This window comes from Gobio gobio (assembly GCF_949357685.1).
Source record: "Gobio gobio genome assembly, chromosome: 13".
Taxonomy (NCBI): Eukaryota; Metazoa; Chordata; class Actinopteri; order Cypriniformes; family Gobionidae; genus Gobio; species Gobio gobio.
This window is the reverse complement of record NC_137106.1, coordinates 26,521,865-26,535,575: the sequence shown is the minus strand read 5'-3', so window position 1 is coordinate 26,535,575 and position 13,711 is coordinate 26,521,865. Positions and strand designations below refer to the sequence as shown.

The 13,711-nt window shown below is 39.3% G+C and overlaps 1 protein-coding gene across 1 annotated transcript in view; it reads left to right on the top strand.

Annotated features, from left to right (window-relative positions):
- ttc27 (tetratricopeptide repeat domain 27) overlaps nucleotides 1–13,711 on the top strand; it is a 98,523-nt gene that overhangs the window by 71,736 nt on the left and 13,076 nt on the right. The window contains exons 13-16 of the mRNA XM_079832563.1: nucleotides 1,894–2,016; nucleotides 9,276–9,503; nucleotides 11,360–11,458; nucleotides 11,884–11,936. Coding sequence (XP_079688689.1) covers nucleotides 1,894–2,016; nucleotides 9,276–9,503; nucleotides 11,360–11,458; nucleotides 11,884–11,936 — 503 coding nt within the window. The remainder of the gene's footprint in view (nucleotides 1–1,893; nucleotides 2,017–9,275; nucleotides 9,504–11,359; nucleotides 11,459–11,883; nucleotides 11,937–13,711) is intronic.

Here is a 13,711-nt window from a genome sequence, read left to right as displayed (position 1 = left end):
GGTGTATATATCTAGATTTATAGGTACCCATAATGCCTGTGGAACGTGATATGCCACTGGAGGTGGGGGGTGTTGTCACAAGATAGAAAGGTGAAGGAGAAATTGAGCAGGAATTGAACATTTCCTGCTGTGAAACTGCTTGCAGCTACGTGTTTGTGATGTCTTGCTGATATAAGAGGTCGAAGAGTGACGTCAGTTCACCATGTTTGCTGCTCACAAATACAGCAGTTTTATACATTATAATCATCAGTATATGATCTCCAGTGGGATCGGTGCACATCTCAGTATGTTTATTAACAAAAATATGTGGACATGCAGTGGACACATGCTACGACTACGAAGTGCCATCCTTATGACACTTCATCCATCCTTTCTCAAATGATCTGTGAATGACAGGAGGAGTTGAAAGAGTGTAAACATGTTTGACCAGTAACATTCATCAGAGACAGACGAGGGTCATTAATAGCACAGATGTGTATATATAGCTGCTGCCTGTGAAGCATGACATTGTGGAGATAGATGGATGGTCATCCATAGAATGCATCCATTTAGAAAGGGTGAAAGGGGTGAAAAGAGAGAAGAAAGAATGGTGAGAGACAGCATACTCTATCCTTAATTTATTTTATTTATGTATTTTAATATTTTATCATACTATAATTTTATTTTGGTTTTACCTTTTTTTTGTTTTACTTAGTTTTTTGTTTTTGTTGTTTTGATGTCAAAACTGCTCTTTAGCATATGAAAATTGTGTTGGTCCTTTTGCTGCCAAAATAACCCTGACCCATTGAGCCATGGACTCCACTAGACCCCTGAAGGTGTGCTGTGGTATCTGGCACCAAGATGTTAGCAGCAAATCCTTTAAGTGGGGTCTCCATGGATCGGACTTGTTTGTTCAGCACTTCCCTTGTTCAGCCATCCACGTGATGTAAAAGAAAACGTGATTCATTAGACCAGGCCACCTTCTTACATCGCTTGCGTGCCCACTGTTGCCACTTTCGGCGGTGGACAGAGGTCAGCATGGGTACCCTGACTGGTCTGCGGCTGTGCAGCCCCATACGCAACAAACTGTGATGCACTGCACTGTGTATTCTGACACCTTTCTATCAGAACCAGCATAAACTTTAAAAGCAATTTGAGCTACAGTAGCTCGTCTGTTTGATCGCACCACGCGGCCCACAGCCTTCGCTCCAACGTGCCTCAATGAGCCTTGGCCGCCCATGACCCTGTTGCCGGTTCACCACTGTTCCTTCCTTGGAGCACTTTTGATAGTTACTGACCACTTCAAACCGGAAACACCCCACAAAAGTTGCAGTTTTGGGGATGTTCTGACCCAGTCGTCCACACATCACAATTTGGCCCTTGTCAAACTCGCTCAAATCCTTATGTTTGGCCATTTTTCCTGTTTCTAACACATCAACTTTGAGGACAACGTTCACTTGCTGCCTAATATATCCCACCCACTAACAGGTGCCGTGATCAAGAGATAAAATGACATAACAGTCATTAATGTTATGCCTGATCGGTGTATGCGTGTGTAAAAATAATATAATTTATGTAGAGATAGATTGAGATTTGAAACTTAGCCCCCATTAAGTCTAAATAAAATACAAAAAAATAAATACTAATAAAAGTTTAAAGTGCTGCGTTGGTCATTTCAAATAGGTCAGGAAGTGAGGCAGGACTGCCTTTAAAAAAAGCCCCTGGTGATTATCAACTTTATTGCAAAGATAAACCAGATCGAAATGAAAAGCACTTTATTTTAGATTTTTGGGCTGTGTCCACATGCTAAATATATATTTCTGAGTGACTCCCACATGCTGTGTGTATTTACAGGCAGCTGGGCCGTATGTTGACTGATCTTGGCTAACTGTTTGTGTGTATGTGTGTATTTAGAGGCAGTTGGCGAGCCTGTTGACCGATTTGGGCTTGACGAGTTCTGCCCTGCTAATCTATGAACGACTGGAACTCTGGGAGGATGCAGTTGTCTGCCTGGAGAGGATGGGACAGCACGGCAAGGTACGCTACTAAATGAATTGTTCTGCCCCCAACTCATGCCACTGGTTGAGCCAATGTTTCCATGTCGGGCTGATCGGTATGTTCAAATGACCAGATCAATGATTTGATAGTCCCAGTTGACTCTTTAGTCCCAGTGTTCACTCTTCAGGGAAATCAGTCTACAAATGAATTACTTACAGTTGTCTCTACATATTAAGATGGGATAAGAGAAAGTGACTTCTGTTAAAGGTCTTGAAGAGCAATTACATTTTTCCTCTTGTCACATCCATCTCTCATCCTGCTTTCTTCTTTTCTCCTTATATGAGCTCCTGTCAGCATGCTCTAACAACACGTCTGTCTGTGTGTGTGTGTGTGTGTGTGTGTGTGTGTGTCTATTGGTGCAGTTTTCTGGGAGCTATTTCACAGCTTTATTAAGTTACCGTCCACTTTGTGTACCAATCAGATTATAGGGTACATCTGAGGTCAATAAAACCTCCCAATCACCCCCAATCTGAGTTGTAATATTATAAAAATGTACTGACATCAATCCACTCTACTGTAGTACCCGAGGTACTGACTCTCACTCTACCTTTCCCTGCTCTCATGTTAAAGTTTTAGTCATAAACTGCAGGTATGCATAAAAGAAAGTAAAAGATATAATACAGAGACAGGCGAAAGGGAGTGATGCTTCATATAAGAGGAAAGAAATTAGAAAATTTGTGAAATATGAGAGCGAAAGTGAGACATCAAGGCTGGAATGGGAAGAAATGTTTTGCTGATGGATTAACCAATGAGATGCTGTGTTTGTTTAATGAGTGAACATCTTCAAAGCACGAGGGACTTTGGGATGTGTACTGATGTTTATTTGATTAGAGTTAATTGCATTGTCCCACTACAGCTCGAATGTGTAGTTGCAAATTACTGTAGGAATTTACCGTTTGGAGTCTCTTTTCATAAATTTCCACTTTGGTGTCCTATTACAGTTTTTTTCTCAAAGCATTAGAGCCATACATCCAATAAAAATAAAATAAATAAAAATTCATTTTAATTAACAAAATGTATCCATTTCAAAACCATATCAGTCACAATTGTGAAATGAATAGAAAATAAATGAGTTTTTATTATATTTAGCTTGACCTCTTGAGGTTTATGTTGAAAGTTTTCTGAAGGTTAAGCACCTGCTTTCGTGACCTTCCTATTTACACAGTGTGCAGAATTATTAGGCATGTTGATTTTCTGATCATATTTTTTTTCCAGGCACATTTGACCAATTCCAAACCGCATTAAACTGAATAAATACTATTCATTTAGTATTTAATAATGTATAAGTGATATATAATTGTTCACGAAGGCTGGAAATGAAAAACACCTTATATTCAGGTGTGCAGAATTATTAGGCCTTGTTTTCTTTTACAGATAAAATGAGCCAAAAAAGAGATTTAACTCAGACTGAAAAGTCAATGAGGATACAATACTAATGCAATACTAAACAGTGCAGTTAAGGCATGACCATTGGACAGTGAAATGCTCATTGGGTCAGCAGGATCAGACAAAAACAGGTGGTGAGGAAAAGACGCCTGTTAACTGCAAAATAATTAAAGGGGTGGTAAACCACGATTTCACTATTCTAACTTTAGCTAGCGTGTAATGTTGCTGCTTGAGCATAAACAACATCTGCAAAGTTACAACGTTCAAAGTTTAAAGCAAAGGGAGATATTTGCTTTTAAAGAAATCCATTTCTAAGGACTACAGCAAACGGCCAGTAGGCGACTACAGACATTCCTCCAGGGTTGGTGACATCACCAGCCTCAATATTTACATAAACCCCTCCTCCGTGAATATTAAATAAGGGGGGGTGAGGCCATTTTGTATCGCTGTTGTTGTGATATAGTGGTATAGGCAGGAGTGGTGTTGCTGCAATGCCGACGAAACACTGTTATTTTCATCCGGATTGCAGGTCTGGGGATGGGCGTTTAACATACAGCATGTTGTATGCATGTGTGCTTGAGACAGAGGGGAACAGGTCTCAGATATATGCTGCCCATCATAAAGCACGAGACAGACAGGGTCGGAGGAGAAGACTGGAAAATGTGAAATAATGGACAATATTCGTCCGTTGCAATTCATGAGCGGTTCAGCGAGACAAACACTGCCAGTGTGAATCATGCACGACGGGTGCGCCTCCCGCTGCACATTTCATGGAGGAAAACATCCACAATCTTCGCGAGTTCAATGCCAGATTTGCACAACGTCAGCTGCGCGAGACAAACACGGCCAGTGCGTGGATGCACGACGCGCACGCTGCACATTTCACAGAGGAAAACATCCACAATCTTCGCGAGTTCAATGCCGGATTTGCACCACGGCTCGTCCTGAAAGCTGGATTTACAAACAGAAGCTGTTTACGGGCCACAACCTGTAAGTCGGATTTATTTTTCATCGATGTGTTTTCCTGTAATACGTGAATTGTACGTTGTAGCAAGGAAGTAAACAGATGACAACGCTGTTCTGCAAACCAGTCTGTTAAATGCTCATTCATACTTAACGTTATCCGACAAACACCTAACGTTACAAACACTAACGTTAAAATCTCAACAGCGAACCTGGCATTAGTGTAAATGATTCTTTGATTAGAGCTTTTATGTATTGTTTATCTACAGGCATGCTAAACATGGTTCTGTGTGTGATTTGGCTAACTTACTAGTTAAAGCCAGTGTTTAGTGTTCGTTTTGGGTTTGTTCTTGCCACAGATATTTGGCTATAATCGTTCTAAAAATACAAAAGTGACATTCAGTAGCGATCACTATAGATCCACAGTCTTTACTCTTGAGGACTGAACAGGTTCTGCTCGATCATCTTCACTCAAATGTTCTGAGTCTGATTCGGGCTCAGATTGGTATGGTTTTATTGACGCCATTGTTTCTAATACTGACCAAAGCACACCCTCCGGTAAGGGGCGTGACGTTTCCGATAAACGTGCACTGCGGTTAGCGAATCACAAAACACTGGGCCAGCTAACCAATCTGAACCCATTGCGTATTTTTGAGGGACTGGCTTCATAGAACCCGGAAACCATCAGACCGTTTTACAAGGAGGGACAGAGCAGTGTAGAATAAAGGTCAAATGTATGAAAAATAATGCAATTTTTTTTTTTAAACGAAGCATGAACACATGTTACAGTGCACCCCACAAACACAATCAAGCCTTCAAAAGAATGTGTTTTACCACCCCTTTAAGAATTAAGGTGAAGAATTAAGTGTGAAACCATCAGGAACCCTTTAGTCTCCAGCGCCACCATTTTCCAGAGCTGCAACCTACTTGGAGTCTCCAGAAGTGCAAGGTGTCAGGATCTCAGAGGATCTCAAAAAACAGTCTACATGTATTTTACAACACTTCGGCTTGTGATTCTTATTATTTAGTGGGGGTCATTTTTTAGGATTCTTTACCTAATTTAAGTCTCTGAGATCCTGACACCTTGCACTTCTGAAGACTCCAGGTTAAGGTTGCAGCTCTGGAAAATGGTGGCGCTGGAGACTAAAATGGTTCCTGATGGTTTCACACTTAATTCTTCACCTTAATTCTTAATTGTTTTGTAGTTAACAGGTGTATTTTCCCACGCCACATGTTTTTGTCTGACCCTGCTGACCCAACGAGCATTTCACTGTCCAATGGTCACGCCTTAACTGCAATGTCTAGTATTGCATTAGTATTGCATCCTTCTCATGGGCATTTAATAATTTTGGACTTTTCAGTCTGAGTTAAATCTCTTTTTTGGCTCAATTTATCTGTAAAAGAAAACATGCCTAATAATTCTGCACACCTGAATATAAGGTGTTTTTCATTTCCAGCCTTCATGAACAATTATATATCACTTATACATTATTAAATACTAAAAAAAATAGTAGTTATTAGGATTACTGTGTCAAATGTGCCTGAAAAAAAAAAAAATCAACGTGCCTAATAATTCTGCACACAGTGTATAATAAAGTGGTTTTAATAAAGATTATAATGATTATAATAAAGTACCTAGAAACGTGTGCCATGTAAATGATGAAAACAGTTGTCGTTAAAAATAAAGGGTTTTTAAGGGGTTTCTTGTAGTTGGCCCCAAACTATTACCAGAATTTACCATGGTAAACATGGTATCTGGCACCAGAATGTTTGTTTCCCTTCTGAAACTCCCAACCTGTTATTAGCAGTGAAACTGACAACCTGACTCGGATTAGCATCCATTTGTGTTTTTGGCATTCATGAGATCCAGCCGTGCCTGACTGGGCTACACAAACCTTGCCGGATCTAACGGCACTGTGTTGTTTGTGGGCAATGGGAAATGTGCAGTTAATAATGGCCCTAAGGAACAAAGGAGCATTCATTTGCTGTCAAAACCATGGGGCTCTCTTTCTCTTCTGTATTTCTCTCTCTTACCTCGTCTTATCATTGTTGTTCTAATAAAACAGAAATATGAGACTTTTTGTACCCAAGTAAATAGCTTATTCATCTTCTGTCTGGGCCTTCAGGTTTTTAGCTTTCTTTTTTTATGTAACTATTGTGTCGAGTAGGAAGAGCTATTGTTCCCACTTCTCAAATTATGTGTACCCTCGGAAATAAATAAGCACCCAAATAGAAGTGCTGGCCAAGCAATGTGAATTTTATTGCTGCCCACCCCCTCTCTCCCACTACGGCTTCAGTTTTAAGTGTTTGCAAAAAGCCCTTTATCCATCCATCCCCATGAGCACCAGCAGGGGTGGAAGGGCAGGAGCCGATGTGAGATGCACTGTAATATAGCGCAGCGTCCAGCGTATTTCAGAGTGAAGCCACATTCACAGTGACTGTACAAGGGCATGTGTTAACAGAAGCACAATTTTACCAGCTAGATCTGGAGATTTTTACTTTGAGAAGCTGTTTCATGGCTGTAGCTCAGCACTGGTCAGTCCTATCATGTCAAGTTCTCATATTCAAAAGGGTTTGTGGCCAAAGCCTAGTGGTTATCGCACTTTCTCAATATGTGAAGGTCCATTGTTTCTCATTTTGGACACAAAGTCTTAAGACTGCCTAAATCCTGTTCTCCAAAATATTTTTCTTTCTCTTCTGCCAAAAACTTTTTTTTGCCTTTGTCTGCTGAATTATGATTTTTTTTTTAGTAATGTGGTTAATTATATAAAAATTGTCGCAACATGCTTGTCCTCAATTGAATTCTTGCACACTATGGCCGAAAGTATGTGAACACTAGGGATGCAACAATACAGTTAGTCCACGGTTCAATACATACCTCGGTTTTTAACCACGGTTTTCGGTTCGGTTCGGTTCTGATGGCTTGTCACTTCAGTTTTTTTCTATTCTATTTTATTCTATTCTTGCTGTTCCTATTTTTTTAGGAACAGCAAGAAGTTAAGGAGAAAAAAGACTATTTTTTATTGCAATACTCTTTATTTTACTTAAAATAATTGAAAAACCTTACATAAACTTAAAAATTTACCTAAAAAAAAACCCTTGTACACATTCCTAGTGTATTGTATAATATAAAATAAATATATATAAAGATTTACACTGGCATCTCAGCTCAGCAGTACAGCAGCATTTAAATAAGATATTGAATGAATAAATGTAAAAATAAAACACTACATAGACTTAACTATAAAATATACATTGATTCTTATTAAAGCTACTGTATTAGTTTTTCAGTCAAGAGCAGTGAGTGATTTTCTGTCTTTTGTTGTTGTATTAACATTAATGGGATAGTTCGCTCAAAAATGAATATTCTGTCATCGAGAAATGAATACAGGTTTGGAACAATATTAGAGTGAGTAAATAATTACATAATTTTAGAGGTGAACTGTCCCTTTAAGGACAGCGTGTTCACTAGGCTGCGCTGATGTCAATTCAGAGGTCTTTCAATAAGACCTGCGTGCATCTAATATACAGACACACGCCGATTTTACTTTCACTTCAGACATAACCGACTGTGTTTATGTTAACTTGTATTTGACAGTATTAGCGCAGTAAGACGACTACTTAGTCCAGTAATCGCGTGTTTGACAGGCGTTTAGTGCGCACGCTCGGAAAGCGCATGTTAAAAACCGAATAACCACAATTCACAAGCGCGTATTGAACCATGAATGCCGTACCGAACGGTTCAATATTGAGAATTGTGGCATCCCTAGTGGACACCCAAACACCACACCCAATTACAAAACCATTGGCGTTAATAGGGACTGGGTCCCTAAATTTTGAACACAATTTTGTGGTTTTGCTCCTATTTAGACACAAAATTATCAGTAACACTTTACAATAAGGTCCCATTGTTCAAATGACTGCATTAATTAACATTAACAATGAGAAATCAAGCATTCTGCGTTAGTTCAGGCTGGCCACGTAGTCAAGCTCTGCTTTCAGCTTCCAATTCCAACCCCACCCATATCAGCTGATCCGATTCCTATGCACTCAATTGGCAACTCTCAAACAGGGTGAATACTTAAGCGCAGATTAAGTTCAGTCTGCCTGCTTAGCTGCTTCCACTGTACGCTGCTTTGCAACCTACCGCAACCCCAGCTCCTCTTTAAATTGTGTTTAACTTAATCAATGTCTTTCTGTTGTCATTGACACATGCTCTGTTCTCAGTGGGGGATTTATGCTGCCCTCCCAGTTTAAAAAAATGTGAGGTTGTCCCCAGAAGCTGCTGCTGTTCCCTGTCTTGGCTTTTCATGGAGCTCATGAAAAGAATGGGAAATTTAGAACAGAGCCATATGGCCAAATGTAAATTTTGCTAAATATGCCAATAAAAAAGTTGACTAAAAGTTTGTCTGTTGTTTTTGACTTAAGTGGACCTGATTAAAATACATTTACGACAGATACAGATACAACATTTGAACTAAGAATGTATGTTTCATTGCACATGTTAACTAGTGCAGTTAACTATTGGTAACAAATGGAACCTTTAGCAAATGATCTGAAGGATTAAATTCATCCCAAAGGTGTTCGATAGAGTTTAGGTCTAGCTTTGTGTGGAACAGTCCAGTTCTTCCACACCAGATTGAGTATATCATTCCTTGTGATGCTGGAATAGAATAGAAAAGTCCCTCCCTAAATTGATCCAGCAAAGTTTCATCACACAATTCCATGTAATGTCTCTACATGACATGGTATCTTAACTGGAATTAAGGGACCTAGTCAAACCCTATAATTTGAAAGAGGTCTCCACATACTTTTGGTCATGTACGCTTTCCAATGTGAGGATTAAATTAGTCAAAGTTGATTTAATCTGGTGGAACTTTCTCTTTCAGGCGGAGGAGATTTTGAGACGTGAGCTGGAGAAAAAGGAGACGCCGTCACTTTACTGTCTGTTAGGGGACGTGCTGAAGGATCCGCAGTATTATGACCTTGCATGGGAGCTTTCCAAACACCGCAGCGCACGTGCCCAACGGTCCAAAGCTCTGTATCACCTGCGCCACAAAGAATTCCAGCAGTGCGTGGAATGTTTTGAACGTTCGCTGCAAATCAACACAATGCAGGTATGACGTGTACTAGTGCATAACTTTATAGTACTTAACCATGCATCCTTCTTTCCTGCAAACTTGAAGACGTTAACCACCCATACCCCTTTCCCCTGAAATGATGCAGGTGTTCAGCTGGGGATTCTGCAAACTTTTGTCAGATTTAGCCAGCGTTTCTGTGGTTCTGTTTATGCTGTCATTCGGTTCTCATTTCAGTGTTTCAACATAACAAATAAACAGCTCATTGTTGCCTTTTACAAATCGTACAAGTTTTTAAAACAAATGAACTTTTAAAGTAATTTGAGTGTCTGTTTACAGTCGCAACTATAATAAAGAAAATTCGGTTACACTTTATTTGGTAACACTTTATTTTACAGTGTCCTTGTTAAATATGTTATATGTACTTACCATAGGAATAACAGTAAATTATGCATAATTACATGCAACTAGCCCTCAACCAAAACCTAATCCTATAGTAAGTACATGTTGTTAATTAATATTACTCAGTACTTAAATCTATAATTACACAGTAACAATGACACCTTAAAATAAAATGTAACCCTTTATTTTAAGGTGTCCTTGTTACAGTGTAATCATACATTTAAGTACTGAGTAATATTAATTAACTATGTGTACTTACTATAGGGTTGGGATTAGGTTTGTTTAAGGGTAAGTTGCATGTAATTATGAATAATTTATAGTTATATAAACTATACTATAGTAACTACATGTAACGCGTATAATAAGGACATTGTAAAATAGTGTTACCGAAAATTCTTAGCAATAAATTCAGATGTATTATTTGTAAATAAATATAGTAAATAATAAATGAAAGTACTGTGGTTTGAGTCTTAAGACTTTCATGAAAATATTTAACATTCAAATGTATTTTTTATGGCACTCTCAACATATTGGTCAGCACTAATTACTAATACAATTCATAAAATAATAAGCAGATATGTGAATTGATTGCTATTTTAGATGAACGGGCACAATGTGGCTGGAGCCACTTGTGCAGCGCAACATTCTTCATATAGAGACAAGATTGTAGTCGTTGTAATGGGAGCAATCTATTTTTGTTTAGCATTTTTTTTATTTTGTGGATGTTATGTGCTAGCACGGCTTTAGGGATCATGAAAGCAGCAAGGTCTAGAGAGCTTATTTAGAATTCTGTGCCATGCGCAAGACTCTGCAAAACACATGAGCACAGCAGTCAAACACGTCCATCTAGCATGTTTACATAGAAAAACAATGGGAAAGCAGTGCAGTGGAATGCAAAAACCTGTTCTGTGTGACCGTGACCACATGTTGACCACACATGCACAAGCTCTAGAAGATCACAAGGATGGATGTATAGAGAAGATTGGCTGAGTGCTGACAGAAAACGTCAAAGAACACTGAGGTAGATAAAAAGCAAGACAGCAGCATCCGGATGAGCGGTATCATCCACCACAGAGTACAAAAAAAGTGCACAGCTCCCTCTTTTTTTCCCCCTTACTCATTCTTCATTCCTCCCTTCATCCATAATGCAGAAGCATAGGCAGCAATAAGATGGAGTAATTTTCCTGAGGGACTCATTGATGACCCCAGCGTGATCTTTTACACTGCCTCGCAGCGCTGCCGCAGGGCCTCTCAGAGCTAATACTGCCTTCGGGCCTAGAACTGGAAGTTAGGATAGAGGAGTGCCTGAAAGATGAGCATTCGGGAGAAGAAACCGATGATTTAAAACATAAGAAAGAGACCTATTCCTAGAGGTTCATGGGTTCAAAGAACATCAATTTTAAGGGCCGAATAACACTTTTAAAAGACGAGTGAAGCACTTGGAGTCTCATCAATTTTCTCTCCACGCTGTCTTCTCCGTCTTTTCTCTACAGTTGGGTGTGTGGTTCTCCCTGGGCTGTGCGTATTTTGCACTGGAAGGCTACGAAGGGGCCGCCAAAGCTTTCCAGAGATGCGTCGGACTGGAACCAGATGTAAGTCACACGGTCTTTGTAAGGAGATCAGTGTCATATGACCATAAAGAAAGGGCTTGTGCTTAGTTATTCAGTACTTGTGCTGTCGTATCTGATTTATGTCTTTCTTAATCAATAGATTGTGTCTACGAATGCCTCCCTGTTTTTGTGCTTTCAGGCTTCTACTCACTTTTATGCACCTATAAAGCTCCATAAAACCAAGAACCCTATTAGATGTAGTACATGAGCCTCTTATGCTCCTAATAGTGTACTTAAAATTCAAATGTTGTCAAGAGGCAGGCTTAATATTCCGTCCAGGATACGAGTAAACAAGCTGTTAGGAAATATTCTCTTGATGTCTGGTTTCTCTTTTATTTATATGGTTTATTTTGACAAATGACTTTCACCCGTGGACCTGACTCTGATCGTTTCTCTCCTCCTTTCAGAATTCAGAAGCATGGAACAACCTCTCCACGGCCTACATCAAACTGAGAATGAAGTGAGTATGAGTGTAAGCGCTTAAAAGAAAGGCTACATCAAAGAAGCTTTGTTTTTCTGGTGTTTTAATCCAATAAGAGTAGAACCAGCATTACATTTTTTCGATGAGGGTTTTTGCACTGAGTTAAGCTTTCCTTCAATATTTGAATAAGCTGTGACTCCAAAGGCAGCATAATATTATATATATATATATATATATATATATATATATATATATATATATATATATATATATATATATATATATATATATATATATATATATATATATATATATATATATATATATATATATATATATATATATATAAATAAATATTTTTTTTTTTTTTTTTTGTATGTTTTTTTGTTGTCAGAATACATGGCTACTTTTGAACAGCCATCAGAGTTGACTAATTATGGCAATTTTCAGAGTATGTTGAAGTTAGTCTCATGCAGCCATTTTTTCCTGGCCATTTATAATAGTGTTACGGAAGGTTTATTTGTATAAATTTTCTAATTATATATTCATCAAAGAATCTCATTACAAAAATATTAAGCAGCACAAATTTCTCAGTTACTAGTAAATAATAGTGAGCACTGCTCCCACGCACTTATCTCTCACTGAAATCGCCACCATGCACAAACTGTAGATAAGCCCCTATTCAGGCTCCGATTGACCTGATTTATGCTGCATTTCTGTGTTTCCCTCATCCTGCATCCGCTGGGGACCCTCCTTGCTTTTCAATTACTGCAGGAATGACTTTGGCAGCTGTAATTGCAAAGATAAATCTCCTCCGGGCTCTTGCGGTGTCTACCTCAGGAGCCAGCGCTTCGCCATGACTACCAACCCGCCAATATTAACCAGATTTGGAAGCTAAATGCCAGTTAGGATATTTGTTGCTTGACATGATTGGAAGTTTTTGGCTGATTTCCTGTGAGGAACGAAGGTGTTTCCTGGAACACCACTGTAACGGCGTGCACCTGAGGGATTCTGCGAATGATTTCTCTCCTCGCCTCTGCTCCTCGTCCAATTAGCCCTGTGCACTCATCCCTGAGATGAGTCTTTGGAATCTTCTATTAAAACCTTATTAACGCTCCTAGGGACCATAGAACAGAGGAAGTGTGCGTGTGTGTGTGTGTGTGGGGGTGAGATTGTACACACACCTGCATGTGTTCAAAGGAAGCCTGGCTTTAGATGTTACAATGAAACCCGTGTCGACCCTTGTGTCATAGGCTTTTGTTGACAGCTCTTACAAAAATATGAGCTCTCTTCCAAAGCCTGGTGATCTGTGTTGCTGCCACAGTCCATACAGGCAGTGTGTTAACTGAAACCTCATACTGTAAGTGATTTGATTTGGAATGCTCTGTTAGCAATCTGTGTGCCACACACAACTCTTCTCATGAAGCACAACTGGAAGCTTAACGCGCAGCTGATTCCAATGCACTTTGATTTTAGCATGTTGCAAATGCAAAGCTAATGATCCAGTACTCTAAGCATACAAATTACCTGTGTATGTGAATATTGGGTAAGATAATCTGTCTGTCCAATTCTATCTGTCTGCCGCTCTTTCTCTCAGGTCTGTCTCTGTCTGTCTGTCTGTCTCTTTCTGTCTGTCTGTCTGTCTGTCTGTCTGTCCGTCACTTTTTCTGTCTGCCTGTTGCTCTTTCTGTTTGTCTGTCTGTCGCCCTATCTCTTTCTGTCTGTCGCTCTTTCTGTCTGTCTCTTTCTGTCTGCCTGTCACTCTTTTTGCCGGTCTGTCGCTCTCTTTCTGTCTGTTGCTCTTTCTTTCTGTC